The following is a 17,227-nucleotide window of genomic DNA, read 5'->3' on the forward strand; positions in this document are numbered from 1 at the left end:
GCAGCAGCTCAGCTTCTTCTTGCATGTGGGCTGGGGGCTCAGTGGAACAAGGCTCTCAAGCAGGAGAGCTGCCACCCCAATCCAGCGCAAACACAAATCCCTGGGGACCAGTCTGGCTTTGGGGCAACATAACTGCAGCACCCAGCTTCTCCCCTCCCCGTCTGAAAGATCAGCATCCGTTTGCAGCATCTCCATCCTGCCCTGAGTCGCTGCTCCCATCAGAGCTGACAGCTCGTGGGATCGCAGTGCAGCACGTGCCTAAGGGAGGGGCTGAATCAGGGCCAGGAATCCCCAAAGTCCAGACGTGAACTGTTCAAAGGGCTGGGGGTCACCAGGCTGGAGCTCACGACTGCTGTGGCTCCAGCACCAGTGCCACATTTACGTAAGAGCCGGGGAGGGGGTTCCAAGGTCAGCGATCGCCTCCTGCCCTCCAGCTCCTGATTATCTTGGGATCAGCCGTGCTTTGAGGCCCACCCGTCCCCCCCCCCCCCCTCCCGACCCTGTCCTCCCCATCCCCGGCCTCGTCTTTCTTCTGCTTCTGTAAATAAAACTTCGTATTTGTTCTGCAGTGATTAGGTGCAAAACTAATCCCAGGCTGGGGATTATTGCAGCCTTAAAGAGCTGTGATCTGCTGCAGCCCGAAGCAGCAGGGGAAATGAGGGGATCTGGATGATCCACCCGTCCCCATCCCATCCGATGGCCTCTGCCCTCGCTCGTGTCTTAGCCGGGCAGCCGAGGCTTGGGAGCGGCTCACTGCACCTGGCAGAGGAGCAGAAAGCAGGTGTCTGCCCGCCCACGCTCGGGTGTTTGTTTGCTTTCCATCCTCCTCGAGCACAGGGCACCCACGGGGAGGTGGCACCCCGACCTTCCGTCTTTCTGGTGCCCAGGTCCCGGAGCAGCAGCCCCGGGCTCCGGCGCTCACACCGTGCCCTTCCCTTCGCCACATCCTGGTGCATCTGCTTTATATCCCGGCACACCAGGCTCCCTCCTCTCCCCCCTTCCCGGCAGTGCGTTGCTCATGGAGCAGAGACCTGGCACGGTGAGAGCTGAGCTGAAAGCCAAGTGTATTTTCAGCCTGGGAAAGCAGGCTGGTGCAGGTGCGCTCCATCCAGCTCAGTTCCTCACTGGTAATTTTGAGCTCCTTGGCTCCTTTCTGCCCCATTAGTGGAGGAAAAGAGGTCTCCAGGATCATCAAGATCCTGCAAGTTTCATGGAAATTGCTTTCTGGAGAAGAGGATTAAATTTAAAAAAAAAAAAAAAAAAAAAAAAAAAAAAAGAGCCACACTGAACACTGTCACTCAGGGAGTGCAACATACGCTCAGCCCTAGCTAGACATCAGAGAATCCACACAGGAGCTGAGTTTGCCTGGCCATGGACACGAGGGTGGATGATGGGCGTGCTGAGCTGTGTCCTGGGGCACACAGACAGCCCAGGCCCACCAGCCATGCAGGAGACAGAGGCAGACACCAGGCTCCTTCAGCACAGGTCCAAGCTCTGAGCAGCAGGTGGGATCGGACACCAGCCAGCCTTCCACACGGGGCCAAGGTCCACACAGCAGATGGGATGGGGCTGGACACCAGGCCACCTTCAACACAGGTGCAAAGTTCACCCAGGAGATGGGGCTGGACACAAGGTTATGCCCAGTCCAGCCCAGGGGGAGGCTGAAGGTCCCACCTTGAGCTCCACTGGAGCTTCTTGGCTGAGATGGGGGGCCTGGGTGAAACTTTTGAGGGCTGCGAGGGCTGGCTCGTGCCCCAAGGGCTCTGCCGAGCCGGCAGCAGTGTTTTACAAGATACCTTTAAACCGAGGATGATTTCCCTTCCCCGTTGTGATAACATCTGGAGAGATTTTGCTGCCTTCTGCCTTCTGCATCATGCCTGCAGCTGAAATTAGGAGGCTCAGCGAAATCACTCCCTAAGGAGAAAAACGAAACGTAAAAGCAGAAAAAAGGAGGAGATTCCCCCTTAATTCACAGAACTCCTAGAGGGGAGTTCAGGAGGCAGTGGGTACTGAGGCTTAGGGGGCTGCTTTGCACCCCCCTGCCTGTACATGGAGCTTCCAGAGGAGATTTGCTTTTAAATCACATTAATTCAAAGCAAGAAACACTCTGGGTTGCCTTCACCAGCACAAGGACCCTTTGGGACTCAGAGGAACCCATTTTTCATTTTCTTAGGTCCATTTTTCCCGTCAGGAAGGTGGCTGGGGGTTCTCACACCCCACGGCCCCTTGGTGCTGGTGGGGCCTGGCCAAGCCAGGTCTATTCTTAGCTGACGGGTGGCCGGGCAGGAGCAGACAGGGTGCACAGGGCTGCGTTCCTCACATTCCCCTTCCCCGGGGACAAGGAGCGCCTGGAAATGCACAGCCACAGCTTGGCAGCAGCTGGGGCCGTCAGAAGGGGCCACCGTGGGCAGACGAGAGGGGCGAGGTGGTGTTGGGGGGGGTCTCAGGGGACAGCAGAATCGTGGAAGGGCTGCAGCAGGGACTGGGAGAGCTCCATCCCCGCAGCTCCCTGCCCTTGGCATCGGCCCCTGCGAGCTCTGGTCAGCACCGTCCTTCCCTCCCCACTGTTCAAGCATTCTGAGGGCAGTAAAGGTGAATTTGGGGGGGAGGGACAAGACCCCATATTCCCCCCCTAAGCAAGTTCAGACTCTTCCCAGCCCCATGGCTTAGCTAGAATTCCCTAGCAAGGGGGACAGGGCCAGATCCAAGCCAAATGACACCTCTACCCTCCCGATGTCCATCCTTGATGGAGGAGTGTCATCCATACCTGTGGCTGGATGCACTGGGCACCCCGTGGGGTCCCATCCTCCTCAGGGGATGTGTCCAGGGGTGCCAGCTGTGCTGACCGTCCCCAGCCCCACAGAGACCCTACCCTGCACGGGCAGCATCGCCCTGTCTCGGGGTGCCTCAGCAGCACGACCCCAAAGCAGGCTCTGCCCATGTCCCACTGCTGGTGGGGAACTGTCCCCACCCTTCGGGGCTCCCCCCTGAGCTGACACTGTCCCACTGAGGCATCCCAGGTGACAGGGAGAGAATTGTCCCCCACCAAAAGTGCCGGGAACTTGGCACAGGCTCCTGTCCCCCCTTGCCCAGGAGAGTTTCCAGTCAGACAGACCCGCTGCAGCCGCTGCCAGCACCCCCTTCCCACGGCTGCATGCTGCCTTTCCCTGCTCTTCCCTGCAGCGTCACGAGTTATTGCAGCCTGCAGGCCCCATCCATCCTCCTGGCAGGTGAGTCACGAGCCTGCCCCGTGCCTCAGTTTCCCCTGCTGTGCAGTGAGGACAGGCAGGATGCCAGGGGGGTGCCACGACCTGAGCAGGCCACGTCCCAGAGCAGAGTCTCCGTGGCATTTCCTGCCACTTAAAAGTGGGAAGTGGCTTTGTCAGGAAACAATGTCCGTGACTTGGTTTAATGTCACGGAGTCCTTTCCAGATTTGCAGTCTCCCAGGGCTGGGAAGGCCCAGGCTGATGAGAGTTCAATTTGGCTGCACGTTTCACCCTTGTTTTCGGTTTTTGTTTTATACTTAACAAACAAACAGTGCAGAGGTGAGAGCCTTAAAAATATGTCAAGATTTGGAGTGGTGAGGCAGAGAAAGGAGCCAAAACGGGGAGCATCCTTCCACCTGCAAAATAAATTTATAGCCCCAATTCCTCCATCCTGTGTCACATCCGTGGAGCATCTTCCAAAGGTGAAGGGCACAGCATGGGCATGAGCCATGCCAGGCAGAAGGACACCCGAGAGTGTCTGGGGACAGTCCTGGTGGCTGGAAGCAGCTTTGGGGACCATGAAAGCCCTGTCTCTCCCTTCCCAGCTGTGTTTGCAGTGTGGCTCTAATTACAGAAATAGGGAGAAATGTCGCGTCTCGGTTGGCAAACATTTCTCCTGGCAAGCGCCAGCCGACAGCTGCCATGCTGGGATCCGAGTGGGCTCCCATCCCCTCCATCCCACACCTCCCACCACAAATCCATACCCCATTAAGGCTGCTTCTCCTTTCCCAGTGTGCCTGTGCCGGCCCGGGGCAGCCCCTCACTGAGTAGGTGAGGATTTCCTGCACAGATTAGAAATCCCTGCACTTCCAGGAGCAGGGAGGGGGAGGACACCCTTAGGAAGCGCCCAGGTCTCCTTTGCCCTTGGAAACCAGGTAGTTTCCCACTGATTCCCCAGGGTGTGGGAAAGAAGAAAAAAAAAAAAAAGAGGAAAGGAGTAAAACCTCAAAAACATTCAATGAGGAGGAAGAGGAGGAGGAGGAGGAGGGGGGAGAAGTAGAACTGAGTGAGGGAGGAGGAGGAGAGCAGGGCAGGGAGAGAGAGGATTACTGTTCAGTTAAATTAGAGGGAGACCTTCAGCTGACTTGAACAGCAGGAGAATTTGCCCAAAGACCCCAATTTTTCCAATTTGGGATAAAATGTAAGCACAGGATTAACTACAAGCATATGCTTAAAACCCAGGGAATTGAAAGAAGTCTGGGCATAAAGTGCTCCAAAGAGGGCAGGGAGGCAGGGCATGGACTGCAGCTGCATGGCTGACCTGCCCCTACAGGGATGCACTGAGGGGACTGGGGAGCTGTGAGGGGACTGGAAGAACCATGGGTGCACTGGGAGGCTCCTGGAGCTCAGTCAACAATAACCTGCAAGAGAATGACATGACTCAGCTCCATATGCAAGGGCTGTGTGGGGAAGAGGGCTGGTAAGAGAGGCTCTTCCACTGGGACAAACGCCCTGCGTGGAGAAAGTGGGATCAAAGGGGTCCCACTGCCATGGCTGGAGCAGGACAGATCTTTCTGGGGTCATTGCAGAGCCCAGCCCTGGCAGAGGGGCTGGAGGGACGGGGGCTGTTCCCTGCCCCATGCCCAGAGCTGTGTTGGTGCCCCCACACTCCACTCCGGGGACCCCACCAGGAGGGCTCTGAGCCGGCACGTGCCCTTTCTGTCAGACACATCCTCGTCCACGTGATGTGTCCATGAACATCCCGGACTGATTTATGGGATGAGAGGAGGGCAGGAGGCCAGCCTTAAATCCTGACTGCCTGGTGATTAATAATCATAATTACTATCATATTAGCTGTAGTAGTAATAGTTTGCTTTCCCCTGCAGAACTGGTCATCCAGGAATCTCAAAGAGGTTTTACCACGCCAAGTGACCAATGTCCCTATTTTCTAGAGGAAATTGCAGCACAGAGCTGTCTCCCTTGAGTCACACAGTATATCAACAAGAAAACAGAGAAGGCAGGAGTCTGGACTCTGTGTCCCTCTCCCTCCCCCATGCTATTAAGCTGCATCTGTGTAATATAGAGCAAAACATCCTCCACGAGTCGCAGTAAATCACGGCAGAGGCAGTGTGCAGAGTGGATGGGGGGAGATAATGGGTTTTTCACCCTCCTCAACAATAGAACAAGTTTTTCTGCGTTAGGGAAGGCTGACTTCTCTGAGAGATGGAGATAAAAACAGCACTGAGGCTCCAAAATGGGCCTGAAAGGGCACTTGCCTCACCCACTTGCATTGCTGGCCAAGGGACAGGAGGCAAACCGGGCAAACCATGCTGTGGGTCGAGTGCCCCACTGGCATGGCCTGGTCCACATGGACATCACTGAGGTGCACTGGAATATTAATTGAAAATCCCAGCAAAACACTTCTGCTGATGATAATGGACCATAATCCTCTTAGAGCAATTTCATGCCTGAAAAATCATGCATAACAAAATAATAATAGAAAGCCCCTCAGTGGACACTGTCCTTAGCAGTGGACACAGGAGAAGAGGGTCAGCCAGAGCGGATTTCTCAGGAAGGAAAGGGAGCTAGTCCCCTTGGCCTCCACCCCGGAGGTGGGCAGGAGAAGAACTGAACTGGGTCTAGGTCTGAATATCTGCTCTAGCAGTGCAGCATCACCATGGGACCCCGATGTCCCACAGAGACCTGGGGACCCACCAGGGCCCCCGTGCTCTGCAGGGCCCATGGGGCTTTCTGTGACCCCAGCACCCTGCAACCTCCTGTATTCTCCTTGTCCACCAGAGCTCCCAGGACGCTGCGGACTCTCCATGTCCTTCAGAGTTCTCAGGACTCTCAGACCGCTCCATGTTCCTCAAGGATTTTCCGTGCCCGCAGAGCCCTGCGCAAGGCCGGCTCGTCCCATGCCAAGCCCCCCCCCCAAAAAGAAGCAGCCAGTCCCCCCTCCCTCCCGCCCCGCACGCCCCTTCAGCACCACCTGCTCTGGACAGCGCCAGGTGCGGAGCCCCGCACCTGGCGCGGCACCCGGCACCCCCGGCACCCCCGGCCCCTCAGGAACACCCTGACCTCCTCCTCGGAACCTCAGGGACCTCTGGGAGCACCCTGACCTCCCCCCCGGCATCCCCCGGCATTCCCAGCATCCCGACAGAGCCCCCCGCTCCCCTCCCCTTGCACCCCATTTTCACCCTCTGACACGCCCTACTCGGGCTGCGCCCCTGCGCCCCCTCCTCAGCACCCTCTGCTCTGCTCCTGCCCCCTTGCACCCACAGACACTGCCCCCTCCAACCCCTGCACCCAGCAGCACCCCCTCTTCTGCCTCCGCAGCTCTGCATCTCCTCCTCCCCTGCACCACTCCTGCACCCCGGCATCCCCTCCTCTGCCACCCCCAGCACCCCAACGCTCTTCATCACTCCCTCCTCCACCATCCTCCTTCACCATCCCCACCCGTCAGCTCCCGGCGCTCCCGGTGCCTCCTCCTCCAGCACCCCTCTCCAGCACCCCTTCCTTCACCACCCAACAGCCTTCAGTTGCACTCCCACCAAATCCCCACATCCCCAGCACAACCTCCAGCTCCAACACCCCAAACCTCCAGGAGATCCTTCTCCAGCACCCCGAGGACCCCATCCCCACCCCCTCCAAGCGCCCCCCATCCCAGCCCCATAGGGATTCTCCCTCCAGCCTCTCATCATTCCCCATCCCAGCGCTCCAGAGCCTCTTTCACCTCTCACCACGCCCTGCCCCAGCCCCTCAGGGACCCCACCCCCGCACCCCCAGCACCCACCTGCTCCCCCGGCCCGCCCCGCGCCCCGCCCCGGAGCCCTCCCCGCCCGCGGGGCCGGTGCCAGAGGGGCCGTGCGGGTGCCGGTGCCGCGAGGTGCCGGGGGGTCCGGGGGAGCCCCGGGGGCCGCCGGGGGGTGCGCGCTCCCCGGCCGGCAGCTGTTGCTGCTGACGGCTCCTCCGGCTGGCCGGGGCAGCGGTGACTAAGCACTTTGGGGATTTCTACTCTTATTATTTTATTCTATTATTTTCTCCCGCTTTCAAGCGGGTGCTCCCCCCTCTCTCCCCCGCTTCCCCCTCCCATCCTCATCTTCCCCGGCCGCCCCCGCCCGGGGCCGGGCGCGGCAGGGCGGGCGGAGGGGTTCCCCCTTCCGGCCACCGGGAGCATGGGAGCCCCGGGCCGGCTGGGCTCCAGAGCTCGGTCAGCCCTGGGGTGAGGCGGAGCGGGGCCGCGCCGTGCCGTGCCGCGCCGCTCCGGGGCCGGGCCGCGCTCCCCGCCGCGCCCGCGGCAAGTTCCGCTGCTCCCGGGGCGCGCAGAGCGCAGCGGAGCGATGCCGGTGCGCCGGGGCCATGTGGCCCCCCAAAACACCTACCTGGACACCATCATTCGCAAATTTGAAGGACAAAGTGAGTACCGCACCCTCCGGTCCCGCTCCGCTCCCCCGCGGCCGGGGCGGCCCCCCAACTTCGAAGCACAGCGGGGAGAGGAAGGGGGGAAGGCGGGAGGGTGTCCCCGGGGGCACGGAGGCGCCCCTGTGACCTCCCGAGGGGGGGAGAGGGGTGGGCGACAGCCAGGCAGTGTCCCCGCGGGTATTTATAGACAGGGCGACACTGGGGGACGAGCCATCCCAGCCTCGGTGTTTCCCCGGGGGCTGGCGACACCGCGACCCCACGCAGTCCCCCGGCTGGGACGCTGTGCCCGGGCTGGCGGGGAGGGGGTCCCGGCCGGCTGGGCTGGGGGACAGGGTGTACCCAGCGCAGTCGGGCTCGCTGCCTGTTTGCCTTCAACTCTGCGCTCTCGGCGGCCGCCGTCCCTGGTGAAATGTTGCCATTTGCTGTTGCTCCGAGTAATCCCTTTATATGAATTTTTGGGCTGGTTTCGTGTCAAATACAGAGAAAGGTCCGTGCACATAGGGGAGCACTGGGGTTGGCGTGTGGCTGGGTGGGGGCGCGGGGGTTCCGCTCCCACTCTCTGGGCACCCCAAGGGGGCTGGGTCCCCCCTACAATGTTGGGGATGACGGGAGGGGACCAGGGGATCGGGGTCCCCCAAAAACTGAGCTCGGGGAGCTGCTGTGGGGAGCCGGGGCCGTGCACCCCCCACTGCCCCGGCTCACTGTGGGTTTTCTGGTGTCCAAGTTTCCCGAGTGGGCAAATTCCCTGGCGCTGCCATCCCTGCAGGCTCTGCGCTGCCTGGCCTGGCAGTGACTGACGTGACCCTGGGGATGGAAAGTGAGAAAAACTGTCCCTGGTTCCTATCAGTTCCCCCTGGGAAGCGGCGGCTGGGGAGCAGTGGGGCCACGCAGTGAGGCGTGACAGCGAGGACGCAGCCAGGCCCCTGTTCCCTGCCCGCTCCCTGCCTGCACTCTGCCAGCCATGTCGGGCACCAGCTGGGTTCTGCCGAAACATCACCCCACGCTCCCCCGCGGCAGTTTCGTGCTGTGACAGGTGTTGGGAGACACCAGACCAGCACACCTAATACATCTTTGCTACAGGCAGTGAGTTCTTCCGTGCCTGTGGGTGCCTTCACCCCCAACACCGCAGCTCCCATGGGTGTAGCTGCTCCTGGTGAGTCCCCGTTGCAGGCAGAGGGGCCAAATTCTTCCCTGCCAGGGCTGGTGCAGAGCCCTGGTACTGTGGGACCAAGGGAAAATCTGCGGGTGATTTTCTGCAGAAAGCAAACTGGGGGTGAAAAAACCCCCAAGGAGACCTGGCTCTGCAGCTCCTTCCCATCCTGGTCTTGGTCACATCCCTGTGCTCAGCACAGCTTGCTCCGGCGCCCTGCCAGCCCTGTAAATCCTGTCCTGCGCCAGCCCAGCCAGGATCCAGGCTGGATCCAGTCCATGGAGCTGACACTGGATGGGGAAACTGCTCATCACAGGTGGGGAGTGTGCCCCAGGAGCAGGGCTTTGGGGGAAGGTCCCCTCCTAGTGCTGTCCTCCAGCTGCCAAAGCAATTTGGATAGAGAAGGATCGGGAAGAAGGAACTGGGAAACATTTGTGTGTGGTGGTTTGTGCTGTTTGCAGCAGCGGCACCAGCGTCAGCCCTGTGTGGGAAAGGGAAAGGTGCCAGAGTGGGAGTCCCCCATAAAGGGCTACCAAGGGGCTGTCAGAGGGTGGAGTGAAGCAGGAGACTTGTGCAGCATCCCTGGGGACACTGGTTTTACTGGGAGGCATCCTGCAGAGCTGGGACTCTGCAGGAGCCATGGGGGACAGCCCTGATGTCCCTGGGAGGGGTCCCCCCGCCCCACCAGGTCCCGGCGCTCGGTGCCGCAGCTGTGCAGAGGTTTCTCTTGCATTTGGGTGGAATTCCCCATGAGGCTGGAGTGCAGCAGGGTTCTGGAGCACGCCAGCTGCAGATGCCATTCCTGGGTAATCCAGGAGATTAATTGGGGTCTGGGCTGGGAGGCAGCCTCCAAATGGACCCTCTGCTCAGACTTGCCTTCAGCTCCAGCCCGGAGCTGATGCCAAATGCTGAGGGAGATGCTGCTGGGGGGGGATGTGGCATTCACCACGTAAGCATCCAGCCCCCTGTCACATCCCAGCAAGCCTGTTCCAGAGCCCAGCACTCCCCGATATCCTTAAAAAAAAAAAAAAAAACCAAACAACAAAATCAAACTAAATCAGAGCTCACCCCAAGATAAGGATGGAAGTGGCTCCATGTGGGCTGGGTGACGTGGGCTGTGCAGCACTGCCACACACCCTGGCAAGGCAGCAAGTCTGGCCCCAGCCCAGCCTAGGTGGCTGCAGCACCACTCTCTGCCTCAGTTTCCCTTTTCCTTCCCTTGAGCACTTTAGTTTTTGAGCACAGGGTCCACAAAGCCCAGCAGAGTCTGGATTTCACCTTCAGCCCAAAGGCACAATTATCCTATAAAATATCAGGAGAATCATTAATGTGATGGGTTTCACCCCTGCTTCCCATGAAGCCAAGCCTTACACTCACCCCTCCTCCTGCCCCTTGCCTGACTTCAGTCAAATCTGAGCAAGGGTGGAAAGTCTCTGAGATAACTCAGGTCCCTGATAAGCTCCTGGGAAGGGACAGAGGCTGCAGCTCTCCCCTCTGCCTGCAGTGCCGGTCAGGGACAGGTTGCCCATTAGACAGCAGAGAGTCCCCACATGCCAGCGGTGAAATGTCAAGGCTGCAGGGATTGCCCAATCCCAGCAAAACTGCCTCTACTGAGAACCCCCTCTTTGGGTTCCCCTGACCCCACAGTCACAAATGCACACTGAACTGGGGACATTTTCTCTCTCTGAAGAGCAGAGCAGGGATTGGCCAATCCCAGCAAAACTGCCTCTACTGAGAACCCTTTCTTTGGGTTCCCCTGACCCCACAGTCACAAATGCACACTGAACTGGGGACATTTTCTCTCTCTGAAGAGCAGAGCAGTAGCTGGCACTGTGTGGGCTGAGGTCAGCCACTCTCCCCCCAGACCTGTCACCAGTTTCCCCAGGGAGCCTGTCTCTGCGCAGGCCCCACAGCGGGTGACATCAAAAATCGCAAGCTCGCTCCCCGCACCCAGGCTGTCCCCAGTCCCCGTGGGTCCCCACCACCCCTCTAAGCCTCGTGCTCTCCTGCCTCCCTGCAGACCGCAAGTTCCTCATTGCCAACGCCCAGATGGAGAACTGTGCCATCATCTACTGCAACGACGGCTTCTGCGAGATGTTCGGCTACTCCCGCGTGGAGGTGATGCAGCAGCCCTGCACCTGCGACTTCCTCACCGGCCCCGACACCACCAAGAGCTCCATCGCCCAGCTCACCCAGGCCCTGCTCGGCTCTGAGGAGTGCAAGCTTGAGATCCTCTACTACCGCAAAGACAGTAAGAGTCGCTCTGTGGGGTGATGTGGGTGTGACCTGCCCTGCATTTCGGCTGTGGTGGGAGACAAACAGGATCTGATGCTACCAGGGCATCAGGATTGCACCCAGGCTCGGGGCTTTGCTGAGAACAAATCCATAGTGGGATGGAGGCATCTCTGCTGTCATGGAGCACACTGGGACCTTGAGCAATAGAGGATGTTGCCAGATTATTTGGGAATCAGGTCATTTGTGAGCCCTTGGGGATGGCTCGGAGCTCCTGGGACAAGCAATGTCATTGCTTGTGGGATCCCTGTGCCAGGAATGAGAACCCGGTAGGAAGCCCATGGAGAAGCCAGGCTCAGACACAGGTCTCCCAGTCTGTGCTCCAAGATGAGATGAGACAGACCCCCCATCTCTGCTGAGAGTGGGTGCAGCCGACGGCCTCAGAGCTGCCTTTCCAGTGAGCAGGATGCGGCTGTGCGTGCGCAGATGGAATTACGTTAAGATGAAAATGAAGCTTTGATGGAAAATACGAGTGATTAGTTCTAATACGGCAGGAAGTTAAATAAATATTTAGTGCTTGATGCTGCAAAACAGCAATGGCCAGGGCTCCCAGGGGCAGGGAAATGCAGGTCCGGTGCTCACAGGAGGTTAAAAATATGAAGTTTCCTTTTTTTAACCTATGGAGCTTTCCCGTTGCTTCAGATTGTATTGATAGGGGCTTGGCCTGAGCACAGGGCTGCACCCCACTGCTGGCAGCTCCCGGACAGCCAGTTAGAGGAGAACCACTGGAAGCAAAAGGAAGGAGCAGGCGGAACCCTGCGGGCTCCTAGCCCAGCACCCTATCTTGGGGGCTGGCAGCCGGGTGTCCTGGCCTCCCTCCCAGACCCTATCTCCCGGGCTGGCATCCAGGTGCCAGCGTATCGGCCCCCGGAGCTATTCACTGGCAGCACCTCCACGTGTTACCCGGCGTTATCCTGGCAGGACCTGACCCTGTGTGGTGGCAGGATCAGGCCACTCGGTCGAGGCTCTTCCTGTGGGGCACTCCTGCGTGGAGAGGGGCCATGAGTGGTGCCAGGTCTGGGTGCAAGTCCCCCCCTTCAGCAGTTGCAGGGCCTGGCTGGAGCCCAGCGCAGTGCAGGAGACACACGGAGAAGTGGCACACACCGTCCCCCTGCTCCCATCCAATGCCAGTGCGTGGCCATGCACTGGCTGTGGCAAGGACAGCGTGTGCAGCCCTGGTCCATTTCCTTCCTCCCTCCTTCAGGATAGTTCCCCATTCCATCCCTGGGGACTACTTGGCTTGCGAGCCTGATCCATCGCCATGCTCCCTGCTTTGAAGCATTCCTGCTGGGCTCACGGGATGCTCGGTGCTGTCCTCAGAGCCCTGCTCTTCCTCCAGGCCATGGGGAACTCTCATTGCAGCTCTGAACTGCTTGCTTCTCTTTTTTATTAAAAAAGAGGGGAAAAAATAAAAAAGCCCAGAAGCAAACCCTTCATGTCTATTTTTAAAACCCAACCCCACCAGCAGAATGCTTTCCAATTGTTTCCCCCCAGCACTCAGCCTGCGACCGCTCGGCCCATTATAAATGGGTCTTATCGGCAAAGAAAAGGCTTTTGCATTATAGGGAGCTGCTGCTTAATTAGCCGGCGGAGCTCCGAACCTGCCTGTCCTCTTTTTCATACCAGCAGCACCAATCTCCAGCCTCGACCTGCTGTTTATTACTGCGGTACTCCCGGCTCTGCAGCTCGCGGGGTTGTTTCCTCGCTTTTCTGGCTGACAGAGGCAATATTACACCCAAAATCTGCCCGTTGGAGACACCCAAGCAGGGCCAGGTTGGGATGGATGGAGGTAGGTAGGAAGGGGCCACCCAAGGGTGTCTGGGCCAGTGGGTTCTGGGGTCAGGCAGGATGCTGAGTGATGGGGGGATGCGTGTGCCTGGGGACAGCCTGGCTGCTGGGTCCCCACCCGGATGCCCATGCTGTCATCACCTAATTATAATCATAAACAGAGCCAAATGAGCCAGGGGTGCCAACAGTGAGCCCAGCTCCAAAATGGAACCAAGAATGGAACCTTCCCGCGGGGGAAGGTGGGACCAGCCCAGGCAGGGCAGTTGTCCCTCCCTGCCACACCGGCCCCAAAAAGGCCTTGGAAAGAGGGAAGAACTCGTTCGCAGCGCGTGTGGGCTCTAATCCCCAGCTCAAAGCTGGGAGATCAGTGAAAAGTTAATTTCCTTACAAGATGCTACACAGCTGGAACTGGCCCAGACAGGGGGGGTCAGCACGGGATCAGCTCCTGGCACAGCAAGGAGCAGCCATGGCCTCCAACCCTGGAGACACACTGTCCACTGTGGCCAGGGTGAGCTCAAATCCTCCAGCATCCCCCGAGGACGACACTGAGGAGCTGAGCTGCATCCAGGGGTGGTTTTTTCCCTCCCCAGGTGGGCATGTGCTTTGCAGAGAAGCCACTGGCCAGGGCTCACGGGGTCCCCAGAGCGGAAGGTGGCCACAGGTGCTGAGTGCCACAGTGCTAGCGTGGCCGGAGCAGCAGCAGCTGGTGGCACTCGCTCTGCTTAATCTGCGTGAATGTGATGCTGATGAATATGAAAGGAGAGATGTGGCTGCGACAGCTGGAGCAGCTGGTGGGGCAGCCCCAGCCCCGCCATCCTGTCCTTTCCTGGGCACAGCCCACAGCTTGTCCCCTCCAGCAGCAGTTCGTGTCAGGCCCCATGGAACTGGGATTAGGGACTGGGATCAGGCCAGCAAACTCATAACACTGCTGCGGAAGACAGGATTTTCCCCTAGGGGCTCCAGGAGTGGGAAGGACAGAGAGTGATTGAGGTACCCGGTGCCACTCAGCATATCCCCCCAACAGGTCCCCATGGGGGGGTCGAGCAAGCAGCCAGGCAGGCATGGGTTGGGAAGTGCCACCGCACCCAAAGGGAGTTAGGGGCACTCATGTGCCATGTCCCCTCTGTCCCCAGCCCAGGGCACATCCGTGGCACTGCACCTCTCCAGCAGCTGCTGCCAGGAAGCCTGGCTAAGGCAGGGGGTTGGATCCAGCCAGGGTTTCTCCATACAGCTTTGTAAACAGCAACATGTGACGTGGCCAACTGGGAGCAGGAGGGCAAATCCCACCAGCAGCTGCTGGATCCTGGCACTGTCAGGGATTTGGTGCTGGCAGCCCCAGGGAGCCTCTGCTCCTGCCCCATGGCGGGGTCAAGGCAGGATTAAGGGGACTTCTTGGGTGTTGGAGGAGTAGGAAGACACAGCCAGCTGACAAACCCCAACCCCAAGCTGAGCTCTTGGCTTGTACAAACCCATGGGGTTTATGCCAAGCTAGGGCTGTTTGCTGCTTGCTGTTTGCTTTAAGGGTCAATCTGTGACCTTGGGAAAGGGATGGACACCAGGGCCCAGCTCCAGATGGGAACTTATAAACATCCCGCCTCACAATGGCAAAAGCTCTGGTGCCAGAGATCCTGCGCTGCGGAGCCGATTCTGCCATCCTTGGCACGGCTGTGCTGCAGCTCCAGACACCCCCATTGCCCTGGCTGTGCCCTAGGGCCAATGTGACTAGGGCAGAGAGCTGGAAGAGACACATTTTTCATCCTCTGTTGCTCCACAGATGCTTTTTGCTTGGACCTGATGTCCCATGAACAAAAGGACAGGCCCAGATCATCCCCAGCACCTCTAAAATGCTGCCTGGAGCAGGCTTTCTCCTGAAATCCCTGCCCTGGAAGAGTCCCTGATTCCCACCCCAAGCTCTCCATCCTCATCCTTAATGACTGTTGCATCCCCAGTGGGAAGGGGCCCCATGTGCCATGGGAACAGGGCTCTGGGATGGCCGGGTGGCCCCAGGAAACACTGTCAGCACTGCAGCTTTGGCCACACAGCCCCGCTCGAAGTTGGACTAATTCCTGCAGCCAGCAGGATTTATCAGGGGAAGGACTGAGAACCTAGACACAGCCACTCGCTTCGCTTGCAGAGAAGGTTAAGATGCATTTTGCCAACCCACTGTATTGATCCAGGACCCCTTTTGGCTCCTGGGGATCAGAGCACCCAAAAGCACCCTGCTAGGCTTGGATCTTTCTTGTGGCAACATTTTGGTGAGTACCCTCAGCCAGCTGACACTCCTGATTTCCCTTCTCCACTGCTGCTTCCAGCCAGTGAGACCTGTAAGCACACAAATCCCTGCCCTTCCTCACTGCACAGGGGAACCTCTGTCCCGCTGATGTTACTTAATAAGGTCATTTTTGCTGGCCTGGTGTCCTGGCAGGTTTCAGCCTCCTGATGCCCTGTCTGGGTGTGGGGAGAGGGGCCAGGGCAGACCCTGTGTTGCACAGTCCCTCCCTGTGCAGGGGGATGCAGACCTGCAGGGGCTCACCCCAGGTCCCAAGAGTCACCAATCTCCCACTAGCTCATCCTATCTCCATTTTTTTCCATCCCACCTCAGGGATTTCCTTTAGGGCCTCCCAGCTATCTGCACTTCCCTTTGAAGTTCTACCCAGCCCCGACACGGATTTATCCCAGGGTGGGAGCACAGCTTGGTCCTCCAGGCTGCTCTCTGGCCATGCCAGCCATCTCCAGAGCAGAGCTCTGTTCCCATCGCTGTCCCCGTCCCCTCTGTGCCCTTCCCAGCCCCTCTCCTCTGCTCCTTTATATAATACCACTATAGATTTAGCCACTCTGCCATGAGACCCTGCAGATTAAATCTCCTGGCCGGGGGGAGGGCAGGCCTGGGTAAGAGCTCCAGGCACAGATTAATAGCTCGCTTTTTTAATATTCATAACAATACTGGCTTGTGTCCGGCTCTCGGAAACCCCCGTGTCCTGTTGATTAGTTTAATACTGATGATACTGACAAGTGCATTAACCACCGGAGCCTGCGGGGGATAAGAGGGACAGGGAGGGAGGGCCCCCAACAATGACATTTTTAGTGTTATTAAGTGTTGGCTTTTATCAAGGTCAGAAGACACGGTGGGTCAGAAAGCACAAACCTCCAGGCACTCATTTGGCTTGGGGGAGCTGGAAGATCAAACCAGAATTTAGGGAATGAGGTGGTTTTCCCAGCCCATACAAGCCCACCACATTGGCTGCGGGACCCTTCAAACCAGCATCCATGTCGTACCCCACCTGCCAAGCCCTGTCTGCAGCCCCCAGGCTGAGTTTCACCCCAGATGGGCACAAGCACCCTCATGCTGGTGGCCACAGAGCACAGGCAGGTTGTGAATGCCCCCAGGGCTCCTCCAAGGAATCATTTGGTGGCTGGATAAAATTAGATGGATGGAGACAGATTAGCTGAACAGCTGAAGGGAAGTCAGATGGATGGGGACAGTCGATCGAGGAACAAGGATGGGAGGGCAGGCCTGAGGTGCCTCCTGGGGCTGGCTCAGCCCACTGGTGCCACAGCAGTTCTGGGATGCCTGCGTTTTGGGAAGAAGGATGAGGAGGCTGAGCATTCAGCAGAGCCCAGGCTGGCTCACCATAGGGAAACTGAGCCAGGGCAGAGAATGCCACGGCTCTCCCAGCTGCAGCGTCTCCACAGAGCTGGGGGTACCCCAAATCACAGCTGCACAGACCCCAAAGCCCAGGGGAATGCCCTGTCTTTGGGCCAGGCTTAAGGGAATCTGCTGCTCCCATCCCTGAGCCTGCTACTCCCTCATTCCCTTGACAGCTCCGTGCTGTGCGATGTGGGTCCGAGCAAGGCACTGAGTTCCTGGCATGCAGGGCTGTGCCTGTTGGGGCCACTTCTGGGGTGATTCCCCTGGTTTTGGAGGGGGATTAACTTTTGGCCAACCCTGAATTGGCCAGGCAGTTAGACTAGATTATTGCTGTAGTTCCCTCCCAGCAGAAATAGTCTATTTTATTTAATTTAAGAAGGGATCAGTGAGGGGCTCACAGTGACATTGGCCAGGGCTGCTCAAGCTCAGCACCTCCCAGATTTGCAGGATCAAACCAGGCACCAGCTGCCACCCAAACCCACCCCCAGCCACCTCCCAGCTGCTCCCTGTATCCCTCCAACTGGATGCAACTGGGCCCAGTTTTCAGCTGTTCAGCACTGGCCATGGGATTAACCCTTTCCAGGATCTAGCCCCCCTGAGAACAGCTCAGAGCCCATCCCCTCCCACTGCCATGGAGGAATTTAGGAAGGAAACCTGAGGCAGTGAAGGAATGCAGAGCACCTGAGCCTGACTGCATCAGGATTCCCAGTCCAGGG

General features: G+C 58.6%; 1 protein-coding gene across 2 annotated transcripts in view; it reads left to right on the forward strand.

Annotated features, from left to right (window-relative positions):
• Nucleotides 1–7,333: 7,333 nt before the first annotated feature.
• Nucleotides 7,334–17,227, forward strand: part of KCNH6 (potassium voltage-gated channel subfamily H member 6) — a 32,566-nt gene continuing 22,672 nt past the window's right edge. For both annotated transcript variants that reach the window (XM_068211836.1, XM_068211837.1), the window contains exons 1-2: nucleotides 7,334–7,626; nucleotides 10,803–11,033. In XM_068211836.1, the coding sequence (XP_068067937.1) occupies nucleotides 7,551–7,626; nucleotides 10,803–11,033 (307 nt within the window). In that variant the 5' untranslated portion in view covers nucleotides 7,334–7,550. The remainder of the gene's footprint in view (nucleotides 7,627–10,802; nucleotides 11,034–17,227) is intronic.

The sequence above is a fragment of the Anomalospiza imberbis genome, chromosome 22 (genome assembly GCF_031753505.1).
Source record: "Anomalospiza imberbis isolate Cuckoo-Finch-1a 21T00152 chromosome 22, ASM3175350v1, whole genome shotgun sequence".
Taxonomy (NCBI): Eukaryota; Metazoa; Chordata; class Aves; order Passeriformes; family Viduidae; genus Anomalospiza; species Anomalospiza imberbis.